General features: G+C 38.3%; 1 protein-coding gene across 1 annotated transcript in view; it reads right to left on the reverse strand.

Annotated features, from left to right (window-relative positions):
• The window catches only part of FAF1 (Fas associated factor 1), a 151106-nt gene that overhangs the window by 124312 nt on the left and 417 nt on the right, over positions 1 to 26377 (reverse strand). Inside the window, exon 2 of the mRNA XM_082287217.1 lies at positions 9963 to 10031. Within this exon, the coding sequence (XP_082143343.1) occupies positions 9963 to 10031 (69 nt within the window). The remainder of the gene's footprint in view (positions 1 to 9962; positions 10032 to 26377) is intronic.

Genomic DNA, 26377 nt, shown 5'->3' on the forward strand with positions numbered 1-26377 from the left:
CCATGAAAGGACTGAAAAAGCAAAAGTGAATTTCAAACTGCTTCCAAACCATAAATCTAAGTGACAAAGGAACATATTTTCATATGCAACAGTAAAGCAAAACAGGAGAAGTACAAAGATTTATTAGTTCCTTTTGAGCACAGAAGTATTTCTTAAAGTGAAACTAACTCACAGGGCTCTACTACATGCATATATTTCAGTGATAACAGTGAATGTATTGAAATTATGTTGCTCTAATAACTTTCTTTTTTGCAAATACTAATTTAGGCTAATTTTCAACAGAACTGGTAACAATGGATACTGGCAGGTGCAGGCAGATCAAAACATTTGTTCTGACCTGCTCATACTGTGATTATGGGAAACTGGATAAAAAGCAAGACCACGCATAGACTTCTCTTCCGATCACTTTACAATAATAAAAAAGTAGAAAATTCCAGAATAAACAGCAGAAGTTTTAGTAACTGGTGCTGACAGAAACATACTGTAAGTATTAGTCAAATACTGCAGTCAATCTGGATTAGTACAACAAAGGTTCACTGAAACCAGCTGTATTAATTATCATCATTTCTTTCTGCCCCAAGACATCCAGACTGGACTCTCAGATTGCCAAGCAGAGGAACGTGGCTTCTGAACAGCTTTATGCAACTACCAAATCTCACCTGTTACAAGCAAGTCTGAGATGTATATTCTAAACAAGAAATTCCATGAAACCTCCTGCAGAAATACCAACTACTTTAACTTAAGAGGCTTTTTACAAACAAGATCACCTTGCTACACACACAGCTACTTTGAAACCATTACTTTCAGAGGTTACAAAAATTGACTGCTTTGAGTCTAGGCTATAAAAAATATTATTCCATTTAGACTTTTAAATTAATTCAGTAATATTTAAATAACCAAATTACTAATTGTGCCCCAGTAGTAAGAGAAGCAATCCCTACCTGTGTTATTCTTGGCAGGCTTTTCAAGGCAAAGGAATGAGTCAGCTTTTTCCTGTAGCTTGTTATACTTGCTGGCATCTCCCCAGCTTTGCAAGTCTCAAAAGTATTTCCAAGTGCTAGACGTGAAGTTACACCCACAAAGTTTATACAGAATGACAACATTTGTCCCCATCGTGGTTAAAATTTAACCAAAAACTGTAATTGAACCACAATGAAATGTCTTCTATGCATTCTGCTTTATTTCAGCTTGCTTTCTTTACAACAAATATACTTCATGAAAAGCTGCTAAACAATAGAATTGCTAATAAAGCAAAAAATTAACATTTCACCAAAAAATGCCACATGAATACATTCATACAGATGATTCACTTCATCAGCAAGAGAGCACGCGTTGAAATAGTTTACAATTAGCACTCTAGATGTGGTTTCCCATTTCTCCCTACGTCTTTGGTGGCTTCAGCAAATTTTTTCCTGTCACTCCTACAACATGCCTAAATGCACTAGGAAGCCTTTCAACAGCTAGATGTACTTCTAAAATTCTGAGGAAAAAAACCCCACAACATTTTGCACAGTTCCTTAATTTTATATTGTCACTTCCTAATTCCCCAAAGTTCAATCTCAATAAAAAAAAAATCCACAACTGAATGTGTTTTCCTGGCATAACAAAAGTAAAGAACATGTACAGATTTATAAGAAGCTTAAGGATAAGCACCTACCTGAGCTGACTCTAGCTCAGCAGGAATAAAGGAAAACAATCTACTCTCAACAACCCACTCAAAACTCGTTCACATAGAAAGGGAAAGTAGACCATAAGGTACCTGCTACTTTGACACACATACAAGTATCTTGGTCTTAGTCACTCATGTCACAACTTTGACTTTAATGCTGCTTCACCTTCTAACAGAAAGGAATGCTTATGCTTAATATCAAAACATATTTCGTTACTCCTTAAAACATTAAGCTAGAAAGCAGGAGAGACAAAGAAATCAAAGGCTATGCCTTGATATGAATACTGAAAAATACCTATGTTCTGAACTCCCATATTTTTACCCCTCTCCTAATTATTTTATGTAAATTTGGGTGGCAACACTAAAATGAGAGGTTTATGGATAGCTACCTCATGACAATATATTTTTTGTTCAGTTTTTTTTAAAAAAAAGTGGAGTTTTTTTAATCACTCATTGTAACAACATACTAGCTCTTAGAAAGTACTACCAGGGAAGAAATGTCAGGGCACAAGAACTGAGGACTCAAAAAGTCACAGAAGTACTGCCAAAAGCCTAAGGCCCCTTCACTGAAAAGCCACAATAACATGAAATATCAACAGTGTTCCAATGACCCCAACTGTAGTCAGCCAACTGCCTAATCACTAATCCATAACAAAAAAAAAATTATGCAAGATTTAGCTGAAAAGTTTGGAAAGTAGAAAATCCCAAGCCAAAGTATGTAACATGCAAGTTTTCTCACAGTATTTCTCCAACAGCCTGTGCTGTACTGCTGGAGGGGCAGCAACCCTGGGCTTCCAGGACAGGCTAAGGAGAGTTTATTTAAATAAAACTAGAACCTGTTCAGATATTCAACAGTATTATAAATAAATCCATTTTTAAGACACTCTGCTTTGAAAGCCTGATGGCTCTAGAGGACTCCTAGCTTTTATGGTAAAATTTATCACAACTGAGGTTCACTTGCAAAATAGCCACAGCACTGGCACAGATGCTGGTTCTTAAATAATTTACTTAGTTTTTCTCCTACTCACACAGTCCCAACATGACTCAATGACAGACTAAACACTTGTCAAACACATGTTTATAAGATGGGTGCAATTTTTAGTTCAACCAGTCATGGGGTAATAAACTACAGATATCTCATACCAGCTACTTCACTGTTAGTATATTCTAGAAATTTGTTCTGAAATTTGAATGTCTCAGGACAAATTAATGCTAAACAATCTTCATAGAAACTACCAGTGCAGAGGAAGCACCTCTGAAAAAAGTATTTGTAAAAACTAAGGCAGGTGGGTGATGCATCCATAGAGCTCCAGCAGTACTATCAGGCACTACTGGGATCTCAGGTGCTGCTTTTTGTTTATTCTCAGAACACAAAATTCTCTGTTACAAGAAACAAAAGTCTTTCACCACAAACAGAAATCTAAATTTGTTAGTTCCATTGCTTGTTTGATCACTATACAAGAAAAACTTAAGGAGGTTATTTCTTAAGTAAGTAAAATTACGTAACAAAAAACCTAAATTACTGAAGTAACTAAATTCCATCTGTTAATTGAAAAGGAGAGACAGAATTTACATTTTACTTTACTATATTGCCAGCAAAGTTTTACCTAAAAATCTTCTCCACTCTCCTTCTGTTCAGAAAGAGAACTAAAATTTCATATATATCATCACAGCAACAAAATACAGCCTTAAAACACATAATCACAACCCCTTTGTTATCCTCACATGAATAAAGCAGGTTTTTGGGGGTTTGGTTTGGGTTTTTTTTAAATGAATGAATGTGCATACAGCTATGTGGAAAGCCATACCATAATTACAACTGCCTATAGACCTACACATTTCATACAATCTTCCACAAAAAAAAAAATACATTAAAAGGAAACATGCTTTACCAGAGATTAAGGCATTTGAAAGTAAGTAAAACCAATTAATTAAATACTGTTTTTAAGAATTAACAAGTCGTCTGTGCTACCACACAGCTGCATAAAATACACAGCATGCATCTGAGCTTACTCAAAGACACAGAAATGTCACTTTGAAAGCTGCAAAAAGCTGGAAATACAGAGAATGAGAAATACAACAATTTTTGCAAGCAGGGATCCCTAATTTAACAAAAATACATACAAGACTTGCAAAGGGAATTTCTACAGTCCTTTATAAAAGACAAGTTCACATACAATTGTGTCCTGCTAGGAGAGATTAATGCTGCAGTTGGACACAGAGAAAAACCTGCAACTCCTGAATTTCCTGGAGAACAGGCACCATTCCTGTGGACACCTACAGCAGTGGGATGCCCATCCACCAACACTCCTTGTGATTATCTAACTCTGTGTTCCTTCTTCCTTCCCTCTGTTGGCAGCAGGGTTGTGAATGCTGGACAGGCTCCTCACTGCAGTAACAGTGAGCATAAACCTGCTGAGCTGACAAGAACATGTTCCACAGGACACGACCATCCACAAGAGAACACCCTTCTAAAACAAAACTCTTAATGCTCCTTAAAAAGAAAAAAAAAAAGGATACAAAACCTCTGCTTCCAGCAGGCATATGTGACTGTTCATTTGACCACAGGGAGAATGTTACTAATACACAGACAAGCCCGTGTTCCTAACAGTGAAAATCCCTCAGATCTAATCCTAATGAGAGGAACATACCCTGAACTTCCCACTGGTCCCACAGTGAGTGCTGTCAAAAATGTGCCATATTCAGTATGCAATTCTAAAGCAAAGAAAACAGCGGGTCAACAGTACAAGATAAAAGGGTCAGTGTGATGAACACCATCACCAGAACGTGCAGTCCTGGTTCCCAGCCACTAAAACACAGCCTGCTTGCAATGCAACAAGAGATGCTGAACACGACACAAGCATATACTGAACACTGCCCCACATTTAAGGAAAAGAAAGGGCCATGCACTAAACTCAAATTAATCACCTAGTTTCTGGACTAATTCAAATAAATCAAAATAACAGAGAGATACCATGCCAAAGCTGTAGCAGGGCAAACCAGAGAGAAAAGACAGACAAAAGGCAATGTTAGTGTATCAATTTTACCGGCTTGCACTGAAATTTGCTACACATTATAACAGAAGGATTGTTACTGGTTAGAGCACAGTAGAGACAAAAATATCAGATTGCTGATAACTGTCAAGAGCCCATTTTTTGCCATTCCCACCTAAATGGGCACCTCCAAGAGAAACTGAAAAAGAAAAATTGCCAAGTCCTACCTAATTTTTCTCAGTTCAATTTTTTTTTGTCTGTTCAGTTGCTTTTTTCCAAAACACATTATGTAGATGTAAATATACATATACAAAATTAGTACTTATAGTCAAAAAAAATCCTGTCTGACAAGTAGCTACTATTTTCCAAGAGGTTTACAAGCAACATGCAAAAAAACCCCATCTACTGTGTAGGTTATTAAAATTAAAAACTATAGTTGAGAACTGAAGCTTTATAAAAACAGATGTTCAAAATACACAGTTTCTCTCTTCAAGATACAGAATTGCTTCTTGTCAGGTGATTCTTGGAATCTGAGTATGACACGAACTGCAACTCATCCCACCTCCAGGTGCACTTTACAGCTGGTTTTACTGAAGTTAGACTGTGCTTTGATCCTCTACCAGAATACAGAACAACCAGGCCAAGTATAGCAGGAAGGCACAAAGGTCATTTTGAAAATAAAAAACAGGGGTATATATATATATATACGTATACACACACACATACACACACAACCATTATACACACATTTACAAGTAAATTGAATATTGGATAATAAACACCCCTATCCCCCTGTTATTTTGATGAAATTTATTTTCTTCTTAAAGCAACACTAAAAAGTACCTATATTACAATGTCTCTTGGAAAAGACATGAAATAAAAACAATTTAAAACCAGGGAACAGGAGTAACAACAGAAATGGCCATCTTGGAAAAAGCAGAAAATCAAGTGTGGTGAATCCTGCTCTTCATTCAAAAAACCTGTTCTGATTAATAGTACAGAATATAAAGCCATGCTGCATATGATGGACTTGAATTTTTCATTAAATCTGTGAAAGGTAGAGCAGACCAAGTTTCTTGCACAGATGCAAGCACTGGATCTCAAGAGAGCAAAGAGGTCTCACCTGTGTAATAACCTCACATATACAAAGGTCCACACTGCATAAGATCAAGTCACTAACGAGTCATTTCCCTTTAAATATGTACCATCATCAGAAACATTTCAACAGACACAGAGTTGGGATTTTTCACAGTTTTATTGTTTTTACACAAAGTTTAAGATATATTTATGTGTCATTCCCACCTTCACATGCCAAAAAGAAGGTCAGAGTCTAAATGGCCAAGCTATGAAACCATCAGACTTTACAATGGACAGAAATTCCTAACTTCTGCTTCCTCAGATGGTAAAAATTACCGTAAATTAATAGAGCTGAAAGAAATGACACTCAGGAAATAACAATCAGCAACCCTGGGAGGCTCAAGAGAGCGGGATCCATTTATGTCAGAATGCCTAAAGAGATCATTGTATTATCTATGTCGATCTTCTATAGCTCACAGAACATCTGAAACATTTCGTCGCCCAGCCTATAATAAGCCCTGTAATTAGGCTACAGTGTTCTAACACAGAAAAACCCTAAGCTGCTCTATATGCAGCAGACCACCACAAAGGCCAAGTCATATGCAGCAGAGGGGAGCTAATTATTGGCAAAATTAGACTTCATGATGCTACCAAGCAATTTTTACACTGTTACTGCATATGAATTCTTCTGCAGCACTCTTGTGACCAATTTTATTTCGAGCACCTGAACAAAGACAAGCAACCAAACATTTAGGAGAGACAGCTTCCCATACTGCTTCAAGCAGCTACTGAAAAACATATACAGCTGCTTTGAACATTACAAAACACATACAGCTCTGAGACATTTAAATCCAGTTTATTTATTAGCAAACTGAAGATAAATTAGAAGCAGTTAATATTGTCTTAGAGTATCCCGTATCATGGATCAGAGATGAAGACTTCTAACTGGGGCTAAGTAATCTTTTAAAGTTCAAAAATAGGAAGCTGATGTTTCAGTTCTAAACTGAAAAGAAAAAGGAATTCTGTTTAACTCTTAACAAAAGTGGCTATTAGAAAAACTAAACCAAGAAAGGAGACCCTTATACTTAACCCAAGTCTGGCTTTGTTTAAAGGTAAAACTGAATGTCCAAAAGATAGAACATTGTAACACTCAAGTTATAGGAAAGACACTGGTGACACTTTAACCCTTAATACTAAAATCTAGCAAGACCGGGGGAAAAAACGCAGGGACAAAGTAAGCAGAAGGAGTATTTCCTCAGTGCAAACAAAGAAATCCTTAGGAAAGCTTACACAAACACACAGTACTTGTAGCACAATGTAAGAAACTTGTTTTGTGAACTTAATAACCTCTGCTGTCTCTGTGCATTCTGATCTACTTCTCTGTCAGCCCATGTCAGTACCTACTTCCCTGTTTCTGTTTGGGATCCTTCTGCTTTCTAGCTCACCAGGGCTCCTTCTTTTGGTTGTTTTGGCTGAATTCCCAGAGAAATAACAACGCCCTTGAGCTGAGTGTCAGAGAGCTCAAGAAGCAACAGGTGCCCAAGGGAATCTTCCACCTGGGTCTTCAGCACAGCCTCTGATAATGCACGATGCTTTTTCCCAAACAGGAACGTGGAATTGAGATAAAGACAGCCTGACTGAAAAGCAAGAGTAAACAATTGCTTTGAGACAAGAACTTCCTTAACTTATGTGTTTGGTTTTTCCCCCTTTTGCTACAGGAGTATCCTGAACTTTGGTTGATGACATCCTAATGGGATTTGCTTAGATTTCTACTTATTAGCTTGGGTGCCTCACAGAAGATTTCCTCATCACATACTGACTTCTGATTCTACTTCCAACGTCATAGAAGTAAAGGAATCAACATTTAAAAGCCTCTAAATCAGATGCACAAAACAAAGTGAAATTAGAGAAAACAGAAATTGTGTTCTTCCCATTTACTTAACACTGGGACCCAAAGGATGGCAGAGGAACCCTTACTAAAATCATCATTTCATTACTGTCGTCATGAACTGTGAACCAAGTTCTTCAAGTTTGGTTTTCCTTAGAAATCAAAAAAAAGTTCTGCTCTGAGTTGAATGACATATTTAGTGCCAAACTAAAGGATTTCTTAATTTTTCATCTCAGCTAAAAAAACTCCAAGACCTTTTGGTTGAATTAAACCCTCCCCAGTTTCTACACACTGAATCTGTATACTTGATTACTGAATCAAAGGTATAAAAAAACCCCACCACAAACACAAAAAAAACCCCACCACACATGGATCATACACTTTTAATTCCAAAATAAAAAATGCTACGTTTCTCATAAGTCATGAGCCTTTCTTCAAGTACTTTTGAAATGCGAAAAACCCTTGCCTAACAGAGATATTTGATTCTCTCTCAATCCAGGAACTCCTTTTCTTCAATCTTCTCTTCCTTCATTCTTCTGCTTCTACCTCCTTGTTAGATTAGCAGGATTTGGCTTCCACTCACACTCCTTTTTTTACAAGAAGGCTGCTTTTAATAAAAAGGAGACAGTGTCCTACTAATGACAGACCCTTAGGGGCACCTTCTTCACTTACCCCTCCTCAATATTTTTTTTTTCTTCTACAACTTACTTTTTTCTTTTTCATAGACATTCCTCCCATTCATCTTCTGCCTAGTTTCAAAAACTATGTACCTTCCCCAAGTACCTCTTGCATCCTTAATTTTTTACCATTTTTTACTTTCCCCATGCCTTTTTTAAGCTTGCACATTTAGGTCATTACTCCTTTTCTCTCTATATTCTACTTCTAGATCATCTAGTAATCACTAATAAAATTAAGTATTTAAAGGTGTTCTCACAGCCATTCTCACAGCTTTAGATATTTCACTCTTCTTTCTACTCCTTCTGGAGTCCCAGAAGAGACTTAGTTGTTCTGACCATTTTTCATGGCAGTTCTATCATTCAACCCAACCTGTTGAGTTTTTATTGTAATGCACACAATTTACAGATCCCCCAAAACCACATCCAACGGATCGAATGGATTGTATTGGGAACTTCATAACCTGAACAGAATGCATAAGGCTATTCCTTGCCTTCCAATAAACACTTGAATTTTCAAAAGAGCTCATGCCACATCACTACAAACTACTATGACAAAAGATGCTTTAACTCCACCACTCTGTCAACACACATCTGGGTTGTTCTGTTTGAAGCCTCTGATGACAGGCACTCCCTTTTTGCTCACTGGCATCTCACTCTTGCTTATACCGTGACATGTTGCAAAATAAAGACACTATGTTCATTTTAACACGTAGTTTCAAGTGCTGGGACTATGTACTGGTTTTTTTACAATAGGTTACAGTTGAAACTATGTCCACAGCCAATTTTGGAAATCTAATTTTTTTTATAATAACTTTCTGGTATTTTGGACTGGTCCAAAGGTCATTCATTTGGAAAAGAGAAAAAAAAAAAAAAGAAGGAAATCAAGTGTTTTACAATTTAAAGGAAGACCACTTGCTTTTTAATTAAGTTTGTTGTATTTTACACTTCTAAACCTTAAGAAATTGGATTAATAGTTTCTTTATTTACTAATCCTATGAAAAGTCTTAAAACACCTACAACTATTTTGCTTGGTTTCTTCCTATTTGTATGCACATTGAACCTTGTTACAAAATAGATGAGGTTTTTTCAGGATGAGTGTTGGTTGGTTTTTTTGTTTGTAGTTAATGGTGTCTGAGTAGCACCAAATCTAAATAAAGCTATGGCTTTAATCATCTGACTCCATTTTGCATAACCACCAACAGTAGGAGAGCAACAATCTTCACTTTAAACAAAAAGCACATGGAAATTTGAAATTCCATGAAGGTTTACCTTCCATTTCTTCCTCAGGAACCTAAATCCTCAAAAACCCATCTGTGTATACACAGGTTTTCTCCTAAAAACACTACCCTTCATAATACTTCTTATAAAATGATGCCAAAAGGAAACTAAACACAGTATGAGACATGGATTTAGAGGACAAGAAAGAAATGAAAAAAGCCTGAAGACAATCAGAGCAGAGCAGGGTTTGTACGACTCTGGCTCACGTTTACTTGGAGATGAGGCTTTAATAGACCAGAAACAGTCTGCACAGAACAAACTGTTTGTCCCAGCCACGAGACACCCCCAAATTTGAAATAAAGCTACCAGCTGTCTCAGCAAGATGCCATGTCACTGTTATGTGGGGTTGATCTATGAAGTCATTTTCTTAGAATACTTACCACTAAATCCCAGTTATTTTGTTCAAGCAACGTTATAGCTTCATCAATATTTTCAATACCAGTACATGCCTAAAAATAAAAAGAAGCAATAAACAGAATTAAAAGCATTGATCAAAATCAGGTTATTAATACTTATAATTCAATTAATTTCAGTAGGATGACAGGAAAGGTATAGGTTTTTCCTTTCTGTTACAAAAGGGCAATCCAGGAATCAGACTTCAAGTTTTAAACATCAAACATTTAATATAATGCCCTGTTCCACCAGAGGATTCTTGTGTAACCTTGAGCAAGCCACCTAGGGAAGCAAGACCAAGTAGTTATTTGTAAAATTAGGACAATAGTGCTGTCCCACAAAGGCGTTTTGAGAATTCTACCTTCAAAACTTGAAGCACTCATACTACTTTAAAAGGGAGCACAAAAAACCTTGACGTTCTAGCCCTGTACTCTGGCTTTACCTAGCTCAAGAAATCTAACACAATAGCATTTTTAAGGTAATGTTAACCTCACAAAACCATATTTTAAATTGAGCTTAATTCCAAATGCAAGAGCACCTCTACTCAGCAAAATCCGCGATGCAGCAACCTGCTGCCTTTTTTTGATACCCAGACCTTTTCAACTATTCAACTTCAGCAGGCAGAGCACTGCTCTTCATTCTGCCACGTATTTGCCACCATTCACATTGAAGCATATCAGATATATTTTACCAGAGGTGAAAAAAAGGAAACAGTTAAGTTTCTTTTTGGAATTTATCATCTTTCATCCTAACCAAAGCTATGCTCCGTATTCAAACACACAAGAGGAGTTCAGACTTTTACAAGATCTGAAACATGATCATGTTCCTTCTGCTCTACCACAGAGTTATATAAAACTGCACCAAAAAAATAAAAACCCAAACCTTTTAACAGTAATTATACAGAGCTAGATAGCAGCAGCAAACACATCAGTTTTCCTGATTGCCTTTATGTCATAAGAGAAGAAGAAGGCTAAGCAGACTTTTTTTTCCTTCCAAGACATAAAAAGCCATCAGGTTTTTGCCATTTTCTGACTTTTCTCCCAATTTTCAACAAAGAAGACATAAAAAGAAGAAATCACAGAGAAATTCAAGTCAAATTCTCTCTTCCTAAATTCAACATTGAAAAATTCCACACTTACAAAGCACTACATGCAGTATGTCAACACAAAATGGACCAGCCTGAAGGACCTCAAGGATCACAAGATGAAATTACGGAGAATTTTGCCAGCAGAGGGGAGGCAGCAGTTTCTACTGCTACACAGTGCTCTCATGACCACATTGATCCTCTCTGCAACAAGACAAAATTTCTTCCACTTCAGAGCATGCTGTGTTAATGCTGAATTTCACCCACTTCACATTGGGAGTGCTAGAACAATAGCACTTTGCTCTTCAAAAGCACCATTTTACCTTATTTTCCATTATTTCTGAAGTTAAAAATGAGACAGTGCTTCAACACAATCCCCAGCAAATGCTTATGCATTTATATACACTTATGCCAGGTAGATTTGAAGAGTACAGGGCTTGAGCTTGTCATTTCTGAAATCACAGGAGGGTTCATGCTACCATCAACCCACCACTGGAACTGATGTAAACAGCTCTGCTGCAAAAATCTTACTTTGAGAAAAAGTGACAGTCTGAGATTCTGTTTACATTTGAGTGAAATACACTTAATCAGGTCATTACAGAAATAGTTACTATTTCTCATTTGTCAGCCCTGCAAAACCTGTATGACCTTTTTAAGAACTACATTCTGTTCCAACCTACAATAAGAACTTGACCAACGCTTGTTTTCACCCCTGGGCTGTGCAGATGAAGTTGAGAAGATGGTACCTACGATTCAGGATTTAAACTGGTTTTAGTTGCTCACTCTTTTGATCATCCCTGAAACTCTGCTGACTTGCCACTGACCACTCTTAGCCCACCCTAACTACAAATCAATTCAGCTCACTTTGGCATACCTTTATTTTGAGATAAACAACACAAAATTAGCTTACCCTTCTAGCAGAGCACACAGTGAAAGGAGTTAACTCATCACAGTGAAGGCAGAGTAATTAAACAACTAATTCACCTGTGCGCCTGCATCCTTCCTGAATCATCTTTCTGGTGATTTACAATGTAAAACAGAAGCCTGCTTTTGGTCACTTAGCAATGCAGAGCCACTGGGTAACAAGAATGGACAGATGTAAAAACCAGCTGAAAGTAAAAATCATCAGAATTCATAATAGCCAAGACAAGCAGTTTTGGTTAAAATCCTTGTACCATTTTTAAAATTCCTTTTAATAGTTGATTTTGAGGAGTTCTTAAACTAAGATTTCACTTTCCAGATGGACCATTTTTGCTAGTTGTCAATAAAACAGAAAACAAACATTTCAGAATTGCAAGAGGAAAGAATGAGTGCTACTTGTCAACGTAACCACAAAACAGACATTCCAGGATCTTCCTCAACACACTGTTAATGTCAGAGTTGCAGCAAACTAAGATTATCCAGAACCTTATTATATTTCACTATTTCAACATTCAGACACTACACACTACAACATACAAATCCCTGCATCAAGACAGAAGCCATTAGTAAAACCAAAAACCCCCAGCAACTAAAAATTAAAGCTGCTTCCTTGTACCTGCATCATGTCATGCAAGCTAAATTAAAGAAAATCATCTGGTTTGCATGTCTTTGATTTTCCCTAAGAAATTAAGCACACAAGACCGGCAGTCCCTCACTGCCAAGTGTGACGTGACGTCAAACGCTGTGTAGTGACAGATTAGTCCCAGAACAACCTGGCCTGCTCCTGTCTTTGTTTTCTTTAGGGAAACACACACAGGAAACCAGCAGGTTCTGTGAGCAACAGAATTAACAAAGTCTGGTTCCTCACGGGTTTGTCTCTCATCCCTAATTGCAAGGGCTGATTTAAGCTTTTCCTTTGGCTGGAATATTTATAAGAGCTTCTTTTAATGGACTTCTTTCCATGTTACCTGGCTGTATTTTAATTAAATTTGGAATCATTTCATTGGTACAAGTCCATGGGACACCTGGCACCTTAGGGCTCTATGCCTTACTTATCTAGAAAGGCAGACTAGAATTCACAGGGTTTAATTATTTACAGTACCTAAAGATTTTTTCCTCATGTTTATTCCTTTTATTCTACCCAAGCAAGAAACAAACAAACAAAAATTTAATAGGAAAAAAGAAAAAAAGTTAAATCTGTGCAGAAACAGAAGTGAAAAAACCCTACAAAATATAGCACAGCAGATGAGCTCTAAAGATGCAAAAATACATCTTTGTTGCTGAGCAAGTAAACTGAGGGACTAAGGAGATATTTTATTATTCACAGATTTTATTCAGCTCTATTTTCATGAGACCAGCTTAACAGAAGGCATTAAATATTTTAAAAGAAAATTCCTACATGAATACTACTAAATCTTGTTTCAATCAACAACCAGCACATCCTCTAAGTCATCAAAAGATGAAAGAAACAAGCCACCACAGAAAAGGTAAAACCTTGAAGGCTCACTGATTTGTAAACTTTTACACATCAGAAAGAAACCAAAGCTTTTTTTTTTTGGAGGACAAAGGAGAAGAAAAGGTAGAACAAATTCTTCCTCCTCCTTTTCTCTGCATTTCCTATAAATCTAAGATATCATTTTCAGCCTTCACAGCAGCTCCAGAGTCTCTACAGTCACTTCTGTGCTTTTCCAGACCACACAAGCAAAAAATGAAAGCAAAGATGAGAAAACTATTGTTGTGTACTGACTACATAATCAGATTCTGAAGATAAAATTACTTAATGTTAAAACAACTTTCTTAGCATCCTGCTTTTCCAGGACAGGTTAAGTGTTTCCACCAGGCAGATTGAGATATTTGCACATAGTAACATTTCAGAGCGCTTCTCCAAATTTTTTTTCCATGTAGCTTCATATCCCTTTAGTGATGGAGACCTTACTCTTGGAATGTTTCACAGGTAACCATCAGGGGTCCTATCCTTGCACAGTAACCTTAACCTTAATAAAAGAAGCAAAGTAGTTACTGAGGAAACAATTCAATAGGAAAGAAGTTGTGAGGGCAGACAGACTTCAAGGCATTTGAGACAAACCTAGGAGCTGCTTCCAGAAAGCTGTCATGCAGGATGACAGACTGGCTCTTCTAAATCCCTTGCAGGGTGGTCTGACCCCGGCAGCTGTAACAGCTGGATCTGGGGTTTGAGACCCTCTGTGACACTCCACCTCAACAGCACAGGCTTCAGCTCACCTCCACACCCCAGGGGAGCAGCTGCCTTCCCCATCTGGCAGCAGCTGCTCCCCCGGCACCTGCTGCAGGGATCCAGGCAGTTGTTCCATGGCGGAGCTGGAAGGGCCAACTGCTGCTCCCAGCACAGAGAGCCGGGCTGTTCCTGCGGCACAGGCTGGGAGAGAGCACACAGCTGCTGGGACTCAAACACAGCCAGGCCACTGCTGCCCGACAGGCAGTGGGTGGCAGCTGCTGCACAGGAGCTGGGAGCAAATGGTATTTGGCAGCAAGGCAGGATGTCTCTCACCTGTGGCACCATTCCCCTTCTCGCCAAGGCAAAAAGTGGCAAGCAAAGTATCCAAACAGCCACATTTGGCCTAACAGCAGTAGCTGGATATGGAGGGCTTAGTCAAAACATTCCTTTTGAATAATTCCATATTTCCTTTGGCTACTAACAGTAGCTATATTTTCTCCCAAAAGGGACCATCTCTAAGCTAACCCAAACTAGGCCTAGAACATTTTGCACAACAGGTTCAGGCCCATTAAAACCAGGCAGACAGACAGCTGTGAATTACACTGGGTACCACTCGCTCCTGTAACAGATGGAAAAAAAACCAAAAGATCTGTAGCTCAGTCCATCATTTCAATATTTATCCAAAGCTACAATGCCCAAAGAAACAACTACTTGAAGGCACCAAGAGATTCAACAGGATTACCTAGGAAGAAAAGCTTTCACCCTCTGGGATCTCCTACGCAAGCTCAGGAAGCCAGCATTAACCCACCTGCAAGTGCACAGACAGCACCTGAGGAAGTGCTTACTTTTGAAAGCACCAAATAAATTTTTATCACTAGATAGAGCAGGGCAACTAGAGTTAATTAGATTAATTAAATAGAGTTAATCTATTCCATAAAGTTACATGAGGTTTTCAAGAGAAATAAGAAATGCTGGCAAAGAACATACATTGTTAAAAATCAATTCACTATCCCTTGGGTAACTTACTCTTCTAAAGTTGAGAGAGACCAAGAGCACAGAAAATTCTTTGAGTCCAGGCCACAAACCTGCTCAGAAGGACAGCTGAATTACCCAGATCAGCAGCTTAAAAACAACAAACCACTCAGAGCTGTTCTTAGTAGCATTTGAGATAAGTAATATCATTTGCTGTATCTCCTTGCATATTTCCTCTGTAATAGAACCAAGATTTACCTTGCTGTTTTATTCACCTCTTCAATTACAACCAGACAGTTCACAGACACATTTCAACTCCCTAGCAGGTTTTGCATATCTCCAAAGACAGGGAGTCTACAGCTTCTCTGGGCAGTTTGTTCCAGTGCTTTACCACCTTCACTGAGAATTGTTTTTCCTTATATTTAATTATAATTTCCCAAGTTGTAACCTATATCCACCACCTCTCACCTTCAGACTGCAACTCCAAGAGAAATTTGATTCTGTATTGTCTGTTATCACCCACTGTACAGCCAGAGACAGCAACTAGATCCTCCCGTAGCCTTCTCTCCCAGGCTACACAAAGCCAGCTCCCTTAACATCACCTTTCACACAAAAATGCTCCAGCCTCCTCCCTTCCTAGGTAACCCTTCACTGGACCTGCTCTGCTTTGTCAATAGAGTGACTGATACAGAACACAGCACTCCTGGCAGCAGTGATCTCACCAAAACACTGTGAAAGAATGGCCTCCCTCAGGCTCCTGGAACACTAGTACAGCCCCCTACGTGGCTACTACTACTTCTAGAAAAATCCTTAATTCCTTCTCCAAGCATTCCAAACAAAAATCACGTCTCTGGATGCATTTTAAACAACCCAACCCTGAGTTTACTCTTTCTAGAGTCAAACGTAGTACTTTGCTTCCTTTTCCCATCCATTGTGAGGAGAATGGCTCAGTAATGAAGGATAATTATCAAGCCTATAAAGGGTATACCAGATTGTATCTGCTAGAAGTCCACTCAAACCCAGAAAGATTTAGGACACTAATTCAGCCATGACATATTAATAAGTCAGAAAGTTTTCTTTAAATTCATACATATGTTGCAGTGGTGATTACTCCAAAGCTATTGAAACAAAGTGTAACACTTCTCCCCCCAAAACAGGTGAAGTCAAACCAATATGCCCAGCCAAACAAGTAAAGGCTTTAGTACCATAGTATCAAATTCAGGATGCCTTTGCAACTCCCTGCTGGGCTATCATGACATGCAGCACATTCAGACACTCACAACTGAGATTTTTTGGTACCTCAGTTCTTCTCATCCCAGAATCCCACCTGTCTTAGGACCACCTCCACGGACTACATCAGCTACACCCCTCTGTGGCATCCCTGCTCATTCTAACCTTACAACAACCCTACTGGTGTACAGAGACCGTTCTTAATATGAGTCATCCATGGTTATTAAATTAACTTTTACTTCTGTTTCAGACAAACATTTAAAAAACAACATCCAGGCATATCGACCAAGACACAGACTGAAAGGTCACCCACTGCAAGCTTCTAACTGAAGAGATAAGAATGCTTCTCTGTTTTTACATAACTCAGAAGACCATCTGGTAAAAATTAAGCAGATTCACCAGCTGTTCGTTTAGCAAAAACAAGCCAATTTACTTACCAGCATCAGAAATCAAGAAAGGGTTTTAGGCAAATATGCCAGGATAAAGTTTGCCCAACGCATTTCAACTCCCACACCCAACTATTTACAAGTTTCATCATTCTACTATTTGAGCATCCCCTTAAGCAAAGCAAGGGGGGAGGAAGGGGGGAGAAGAAAAAATAGTATTTCTGAAGGTCACAAAAGACATTTCAAGCTATAGCTACCAAGCAGACAGGAGTGAACTTTGCCCACGCTCCGAGATGACTGCAAGCCTTCCAAACAAAGCAAGCTGGGGACAAAGTCTAAGCTGGTAGCATGAAGCTCTAACCACTTCTCAGCAGAACTAACTCACTCAGCACCACACTAACCACTTTCAAATGGATTCCAGCAGACTGTGAACTCTCTCAAGACTCTGGAGCAAATTCTGATTCCAGAATACCACGAAGACAGATCCCTAGGAAGCCCATGAGCTGAGCCAAGACATGAAGTCAAGCCTCCCAAGCCCCATGCTAACACTCCAGTGTTTAAGCCACACACACTACATACAAAGAGCAGTGGTCAAACTGAATTAAGAAACAAACCAGAAGTCAGTACCCATTAATAAGTACTCTACACTACCAAACCCGTTTGTCTTTCCTGAGGACTGAAGACAGCCTTTACCCAACAACTACAAAAATGTTTTAGTTAGGATTACCCCAACATTTCTGTGTTTGTTTAATACTTTTATTAAGTATGTCAGTGAAGGCAAAACCCCAAGAGTTCCTGAATCATTTTGCCCTTACAGTATCACATAAGAAAAACTGATGGAAAAAAAAAATAATTGTATGGATCAAATAAATGCTTACTGCACATTTGCATTCATCTTCTTTCTCCTCATTGTCTCAAAAGCAGCAGAACTTTAAAAACAACTCAAGAATAAATAAAAGCCACTTTCTAGATAAGCACACAAAGGAAGAGTACTAATCCATACAAGAAATATTTTAGTCAGCATTCCACATTCTTTTTCATTTTTTGTGAAGAACAAGACAGCAAGAAACAGACATATTCTTCAAAACCTGGAAAAGGCACTGGCATGGTTTAACTCCAGCCAGCAGCCAAGCCCCATGGAACTGCTCACTCACTGTCCCAGCAATGGGACCAGGGAAATAATCAGAAGGGTAAAAGCTGGAAAACTCATGGTTTGAGATAAAGACAGTTTAATAGGCAAAGAAAAAGCCACCCATACAAGCAAAGCAAAACAAGGAAATAATTCCCTGCTTTCTATGGGCAGGCAGGTGTTCAGCCACCGCCAGGACAATGGGACCCCACCACATGTAAAGACTGGGAAGACAAACACCATCACTCCAAAGATCCTCTCTTTCTCTTTCTTCCCCCCACTTTATATACCAAGCATGATGCCACATGGTCTGGAAAATCCCTTTGGTCAGTTTGGGCCTCATGTCCCAGCTGTGTCTTCTCCCATCTTCCTCTGCACCTCCAGCCCCTTTCCCAGTGTGGCAGTACAAGAAGCAGAAAAGGCCTTGGCTCAGTGCAAACCCTGCCCAGCAGCAACAAAAACATCTCCTTATTATCAGCTCTGTGTTCAGCACAAATCCAAAGCATAGCCCCTTAACAGCCACTGGGAGAAAATTAACCCTACCCCAGCCAAAACCAACAGGCATCCAGAGCAGGGAAACAGAAGCACATTCACACTCTAAGCACAGGTCATACCAATAACACAGGCCAACAAGGATGGGGGGGAAAAAAAAAAAAAAACCAAAAAAAAACCACCCAGAGTTTTCTAAAGACATTAAAATTATACAGGATTTTTAAAGCATCAGGACAAGAAAGCCTGAAAGTTAGTCAATGGGACCAAAGGAGGAAAATAGCAGAGAAGTATTCAAAGGCAAGGGCATATTACAAAAGCTGCATGAATTCTGTGCACTTATACCCACTACTGAAGAACTTTTGGACCATTCCTGTAACACAGCTGATCTGTACAGAAAATACTCTCATCCTAAAATGTCAGCAGAGAGATACAGAACAAACCCCTACATTTGTGGGAGTCCCTAGAATTTTAAAGGAATTTAAATACAAGTTTTTCACAGCAGACTCCTCTTTAAATCAGTCTTGATTAAAGGTGAAATCGACACCACATTCCCACAGTGCTGACATTAGTTTTTTGTGGTGCAAACCCCCAGAAGGGGTTAAGTTTTCTACAGTTCAAATTTGACTTCTGTACTAACAAGAAACAGCAGAAATTCCAATAAAGGATATAAAATAGACTTAGTGTGTACATATATACGACACACTGAGGAAAAGTGAACACAGCCTCTATAGAGCAAACTCACATATCACAAAACTACTCAAATGTCTTCTCTCAAGAACTCAGTCAGCTGAAGAACACAAGACTAACTCAAGCTGACACAGTTTATTTCCAAAGTTTTACAACAAACCCCATCATCAAGCTTTCAAAACGCTGACTTCCAGAAACTAGGATGAGGCAAATCCATTCACATTCTGCTTCTTTCAGCTCTTTCCTAAGGACCAGCCACTGCTGTAGAAGAGACATTAGGCCAGCTGAGTCTTCGACCTGAGCTGATATGGCACCTTTGGTATTTGCTCACACAAACAACCTGACCTTTAGAAAAAAAAAATAATAGAAGTGACTCAGTTTCAGTGTTCTTGTCTTTACAAATTGTTTCCTGCGATAAAATACGAAATCTATATAAAATAACCCAAGGGCTAACGTACTCTATTCTAGTTTCAAAATGTCTCTTAAGAACTTCAGCTTTAATGAATTATCTTTTGAAAGCATAACTACTGCTGTGGAACAAAGACGTGCTCAACCAGTCAGACACAGATGACTGTTTTGATAGACCAAACAACATGTCATGCATACATGAGGGCTTTGATTTCCTCTTTGAGCAGTTTCTTTTTACAATTGCACGTTAACTAGTCAACTCTAAAAAATGGGCTTAATTAGTAGGTATCAATCCAGCCAGTAAGCATGTCATTTCCTTTCATCCAAATAACGAGGGAAGAGTAAAATGTTAGGTACTTCCCCAGGCCTTTTATTCTAGTTCTTACAGTAGTTAAAGGAAAGGACTCATCTAATGGCTGCCCCACATATGCACAAATTTATTCACTGACTAGAAAAATATGAAATCCTAGCAACGATATGCCATGTAGTTCCTCTAAAAAGCTAATTTGTGCTTCTAGTATGGAAGTGTATGAAAACTAGGCTTGCTATGGTAACTGAACCATAAGAACTGCCCAACCAGAGAGCAAAACTCTACCCTTCCAGGCTTTCCAGCTCCAATACAATATTCTCAAGATGGGAGATTCTCAAGGCCCCTTCAGACATGTAGCAAATGGCTCAAATGCTCATCCTCTCCCACACCTCTTTCCACACAAAAATATGAATTCAGTAAGTGTAAAGTTTGCAGTAAATGATCCTTGCCTACCAAGATACATTAGCCACGTGATATTTTCAATATGACAAATAATTTTCACATTATCTTTCAATGAAAACCCATTCCTAGCCTTTGGGAGTACATATAATTAATAATTTCAATATTATAATTAGTATTGGTTGTCATGGCATTTGAAAAAGGATCCTACAGCTACCACCTCTCAATCTGTTTCAGTGACCTACTAACCCAAATACCTATATGAATGGGCTGATGGAAATGGTGACATGATTACTATGATGTGAAGAGTCTTTTCAAGGTAATTGAATGAAAAAAACAGAATAAACCTATTTCTAAAGACAAATTGGTGCTCCAGTGGTAAATTACTTAGGTTCCTACAGCAGGGGTGTAATGCACACAAACCACAGTATCCTCTTTCTTCTCCAGAAATGTCAGTTAGTATTTCTAAGTAACTATCTGCCCTTACATAGCAGAAATTAACTGGTTTTTCCATGAACAGCTATCAATGGGAATATCCAAGTTATGTTTCTGAAAGAACACCACTCTTACTCCAACTTCTTATTTGTGACTCGGGAACCCATTTCACCTTCAGATTAAAGGACCACTAAATCAAATCACCCTTGTTCTGATAAACCTGAACTTTGGGATGACAACTGAGCCTTAACATATCTAGAGAAATGAAACTCCAAAAACCCTCAAAGAATAAATTAATAGAAATGATGGCAGAAGTGACTGGCAGCAGACAATGAAAATGGCAATAACCAAGCTAGAACACCCTAAGCATGCACTATGTTTTCATCGTGCCTCTTGGCCCTAAGGCCATTTACAGCAAACAAAACCAACTGTGTCCCAAACCAAGAGGTCCAGCTACCAGTTGCAAAGGTGTTACTCACTGTGTAAGGCACAAAATTATAATGTCATAAAATCCAACAAGGATTAAAAGGAATTCTAATCAAAATGCAAATTAACAGGTCTCCTAAGTATGAATGTCAACATCCTATAGTGTCCTAAAGGCCTCTTTTTTCACACTGAAAAATAGTCCTGTTATCTATTTTAAAATTTAGCTAAAGATACAGTAACCTATATCCACTGAAACAGGTCAGCTGAAGCAGTGATGAGCAGCTGGGCACCTGACTATTAGAAACCCAGCAGAGCCCACTTTTAACTAAAGATACCCAGTAGGAGGGTATGAGTAAACAAACCTGTCTATCCCAAACCCTGATTTCCAATCTCTAGAGTACTGGATTTCCTTCCAGCTGCTCTGGAGAGAGCTGCAGAGCTTAGTTCAGCACCCACTGCACTCTACATTCTACAGAAAGGCCACACAAAAGAGGGCTTTGGTTTGAGCAAGACTGAGGTTTTAAGGTCAGACAGATCTGAACACATGTAAATCCAGGTGTTTAGGGAGACCTTCTGATGAAAATGTAGGCCTCCAAGAAATTCAAATCTTTGGAAAGTGTCCTCCAGCTTATGTTTAAACTTTGACTGGAACTCTCTTCAGCACCTATCTTTTGCTGAGGACCTTGTTCCAAATTCCCAAACACTCCAGTGAAAGCCTGCAAAGAAAGCAAGAACAGCCCTTTCTGCCCCAGTGCCTTAATGACAAAATATGTCTTTTTCTTTCAGAAATCAGTATTAAGGACATCAACTCTGAGACTTGTTCAGAACCCACAGTGAGTGGTTTATCCTTACAGAAATGTTTGAAACACTTTCCAGCCCCCACTATAAGTCACAGATCAGGGCCAGAATCAAGGGTACTGACTTAAAGCTATTCCTGTATCTGCCTACCTTTTCTATCCATCAAATTTTTATACTAGCAATAACTTAAAATGACAGAAAACCTGAGCCACCATGCCAACACACACAGAAGAGAGCAAAGCTCACTTAGCACCCTTAAAAAAAATAAGAACACACATATAAATTCTGCACACAGACTGTTAGACAGAGAAAACCGTGTGCACAACTGAGATAATGTTCTACAGAGCTGAAGCAGATAGGAATAAAAAAAAACCCAAACCAAACCCAAAGAAAAAACTTTATCTTGTCAGTTATTTAACAGCACTGTGTTAACCTCCAGGTGAAAAGATTCTCCAATTTCTTTAATTTTCGTCATTCCAGAAGGAAACAAGTAGATTGAATTACAATTAATTTTTCAAAAACAAACAAAACAAAAAATAATAAACTGATGTATCACTGTCATAGTCAATTTTATAATTTAAAACATGATCATTTAGCATGCTTTCTCACTTTTCTGCAACTGATGGCAATGAGGTTCTTCCTTCTCAGTTTCCCCTTGCTCCTCCCACAAACCTGTTTTTATGAAAGACATTGACACAAAGTTGAAGTTTGAAAAGAAAAAATATACATTTTTATACTCAAGTGTGTGAGTTTAAAAAAAAATTTGGAAAAGGAAAAAAAACCACACATACCTTGATTTCACAATTAACATAGATGAAAGAGGGAAGAAGAAAACTACTAGAAATCCATTGTCTCAGTGAAAGCAAGGATTTTTGAATTCTGTCATTTCACTGTGAAATCCTCCCACCCTGACCAAATCCTGAGCTACTTATTTATTTGGTCAATGAAAAATGTGAATTCTTTGAAAAATTTCCTCCTGAAGCTCCATGTGCCAGATAGTCGTGTAATATATGGACACACAGGAGCTGGCAACTCCCACAACACTGCAACCCTTAGGCCCACTCTACACTTAGGACTGTTGCAGGGACAACCACACAGCATGAATAAAGTGGTCCTATAGGTGGACATAGCTTATAAGGACAAACAGATATTCTTGCTAATTTTAGTTCCATTCTTAAGTGAAGCTGTAAAAACAAAAGCAGAAGAGTTAGCATGCAGAAACATCTGACACTTCTGCCAATACTCAAACTTTGGGAATGCAAACCAGTCTATGCCAATTAAATGAAGCTCTGTGCAACAAAATTTTACAATTTAAAAAGAAAAAAAATCTGTTTTCTTTATAGTGCAAAGCAGACCCCAAACTGCAAGAGATCACGAGTACATTCGTACCATGTGAGTACCTGGGTACTCCACTGAAGATGAAAGAACACTTTGCAGTTAAACACAACAAACAACAGAAGAACAGTTGTTAAAAACTTGGTAGAAATCGTATGCCCTTATCTCCCTCAGTATGTGAAGTATGTTGCAGCATCACTCTTTCACCAATTCACATGCAACTACCTTTTGGAAGAATTTATGCTACAAACAAGCTGTTGGTGTTTTTTCCTATGGAGTTTTCCCTTTATGCCAATGACACTTTGTGGAGAAGTTCTGAATTGCATTTAGTAAAAAAGCTAAAACTCGTTTGTGTGCTGAACTCCACATCAGCTACTTCCACTGAAAACAATCACACTACTCATGTACAAAGCACAGCCTCTGCATAATCTTTCCTAAGTGTGGGCCTAAGAAGGAAAAGTTAGGCAGGTTGCTTATACAGCCCACATGCATGAATACGCATTTTGTGCTCCCTGGGTAGCCACACAGTAGCCTCATTAAAAAGGAGAGGAAAAGAAAATAATTACAAACCACACAGAACAGGCTCAAATTGTTTTAAGACATTATGCAAAAATATTTTAGTAGATCACTCACTGTGTTTTACGCTCTACTTACAATATTTCATGAAATTCCGTGGATTTATGTGTATCTGTGTGTGCATATATATCTCTACAAAATGGTTTTTTTAAAGTATTTCTCTTTAGTACCTCCAAATGCAGAAGTAACCTGTTATTACAATCAAAGCTAAAAAGAAAAAAACAAATGCAATACAAGTTCCTGCTCTAGCTGAAACCCATGGCAAAATCCCTAATGACTGGAAAATACAAAATAAATTCATGAAAGCTTCACAAAGCATAAAGTATCAGCATCATTATGATTTCACTGATCATTTTCTTTATGGGAAGAGAAAACCCTTTCAACTTTTAGAAATTTAAAGACCACAGCTCTATCCCCCTTAAATATAACCTGGGAAAGGTGAGGGTGAAGTGGTGATGGAAGTTTCCCTCCCAGTTTAATTCACCAAAGATTAGCTGAACTAAACTACAAAGAATTGCTTTTGAAATGTTCACTGAGTGCAACATTCTTCAACAGCATACCTCACATAAACATAGAAGATGGCAGCAGAACTCTGAGAAACATATTTATTAATTAAAAGTTACAGAAAATATAGAAGGGAAATCATGCAGAATTACTTTGCACATAATGTTTTCTTATCCATTTAAATTCTTAGCGAATGAGTTGCAAATTCCATCAAGTATTTAGAAGACCCAAAAACCTCTACTGTTTTGTAACAGTCTAAAGATACAAGGCCTAAAAATGACTGACATTGTCCTTTACTAATCTGAAGCTTTAACAGCATGACAATTGACAGTTCAGTGCTTCAAAATTAGGTAGACACTTGATATTATCTTTAAAAAGAAACACAATGAAACAGAAAAACAAAGCTGTCTGCTGAAATACAAGAGGAAAAGGTTTGGGTTCTTCTTAAGCAAGGATTAGTATATGATAAAATACTTCCTATGTCCTAGGTTCAGACACATTATGTCATCCACCCTTGATCTAAAACTGGTTTCTGTGACTCCACCACCCACCTGCAAGTTTGCAATGATACTTACTTGTCTTCGTGGTACCAAACACTGCAGTTGCTCCTATACTTTTATTAATGGTTTCAAAATCCAAGCACAACAATACTGCAAAATAGCACAGAACACTTGGAAAGTGTAAATCTGTATTGAAAACTCTATTAAATAAATAATCTTACATTCACCAGCCACTAATTTCATCATCTGGGATTCCTGATTGTAAGTTCACGTAATAATGTGGGATTCCATAAGAATCTGTCCCCACTGGAATGAATGCAGAATTGGGGTCCAGGTTTCCTTTCACACAGTGTGTTGTTTCTGGAAAAACTCCTTTATGAAATCCCAGCCTTAAAACTGGGATGTCATCCCTTATATACACAAAAGTATCTCCAAGCACAACAAAGTAGTATCAATATAGTAACATTTGTTAAGCATTTTAATGAATACGGGTGTAAGATAGTGGGGTACAGAAAGGGCTGACAGTTCCCTGTTGTCAGCTGGGAACTCCATGTGTTACATCAGTGAGATACCAGGTACCTTTTGCAACAGAGGAATTACATAATGCACACTACAGTCACCCTACCTGTAGTTTCAAAGAAACACACACGCAGAGTGAATGGAGGGATTATTTTTTTTCCTTTTTAACCTGCTAACAGGTGGAAAACAGTCTTTTAAGAAGCTGAACATACAGATGGCAGTTTTACAAACCAATCCAAGAATACCAGGAGCCTATACATGTAAGAACAACCACTGCAAATGGACAGAGCTTTAAAAAAAGCCCATGGATTGAAAAGCAAATATTCAAAAAATATATTCAAATATTATCTGATTCCCTTCCAAGATGTGTTTGGCTCCCTGCACTATTTCAAATGCAGTTATCCTCCACTTTTTGTTTATTTGGCCTTAGAAACACAATATAAAACCAAGCAAGATTATGAAGCAATATACACACCTAAACACATCACTTTTACTTACAGAAATACTTTATTCTGGGGATAAGATTTAGAAGTCTGAAGTTAAATTACAACCCTTTTGGAGAAGGAAAGGTAACAAACAACTCTGAAGAGCATATTCCTCCCTTCTACACCAACACGTTGTTGTTAGGAATGGGGTGGGAAGAGTTTTACCGTCATCACAACAGTCATAGGCTGAGGCAACCATGAAGTTTAATGTTGATGCTGGAATGGAAACACCTCTGTTCAGCACTAATCTGTAGTACCAGCAAGTGATTCACTACAAACACTGTGACAAATCATGAGGACTGGTGAGTTTTGTATCCTCCCTGGCATTTGCCTCTTCCAAGTGAGCTGCCTCACAGCTGTCCCAGGGCCTGGGTGGTTGCAGAGGGTAGGAACAAGCAAAGGGGATGAAAAAGCTTTTTTTTATTAATTAAAAACTGAAACTCTCTAAGTCAAAGAAGACATTTTGTTCACGTACCTTGAGAGAAGAGGGCACACGCTCCCCATTTCTGACAAATAAAAAAGAAGAAAAGCGAGAGCGGAGGCTTCAGAGGGTGGGCTTCACACCCACCACCCCGGACCTCCCTACAAAGAACAAGCAGCACAGCAACGAGG

Source organism: Coloeus monedula (genome assembly GCF_965178545.1).
Source record: "Coloeus monedula genome assembly, chromosome: 9".
In the NCBI taxonomy this organism is placed as follows: Eukaryota; Metazoa; Chordata; class Aves; order Passeriformes; family Corvidae; genus Coloeus; species Coloeus monedula.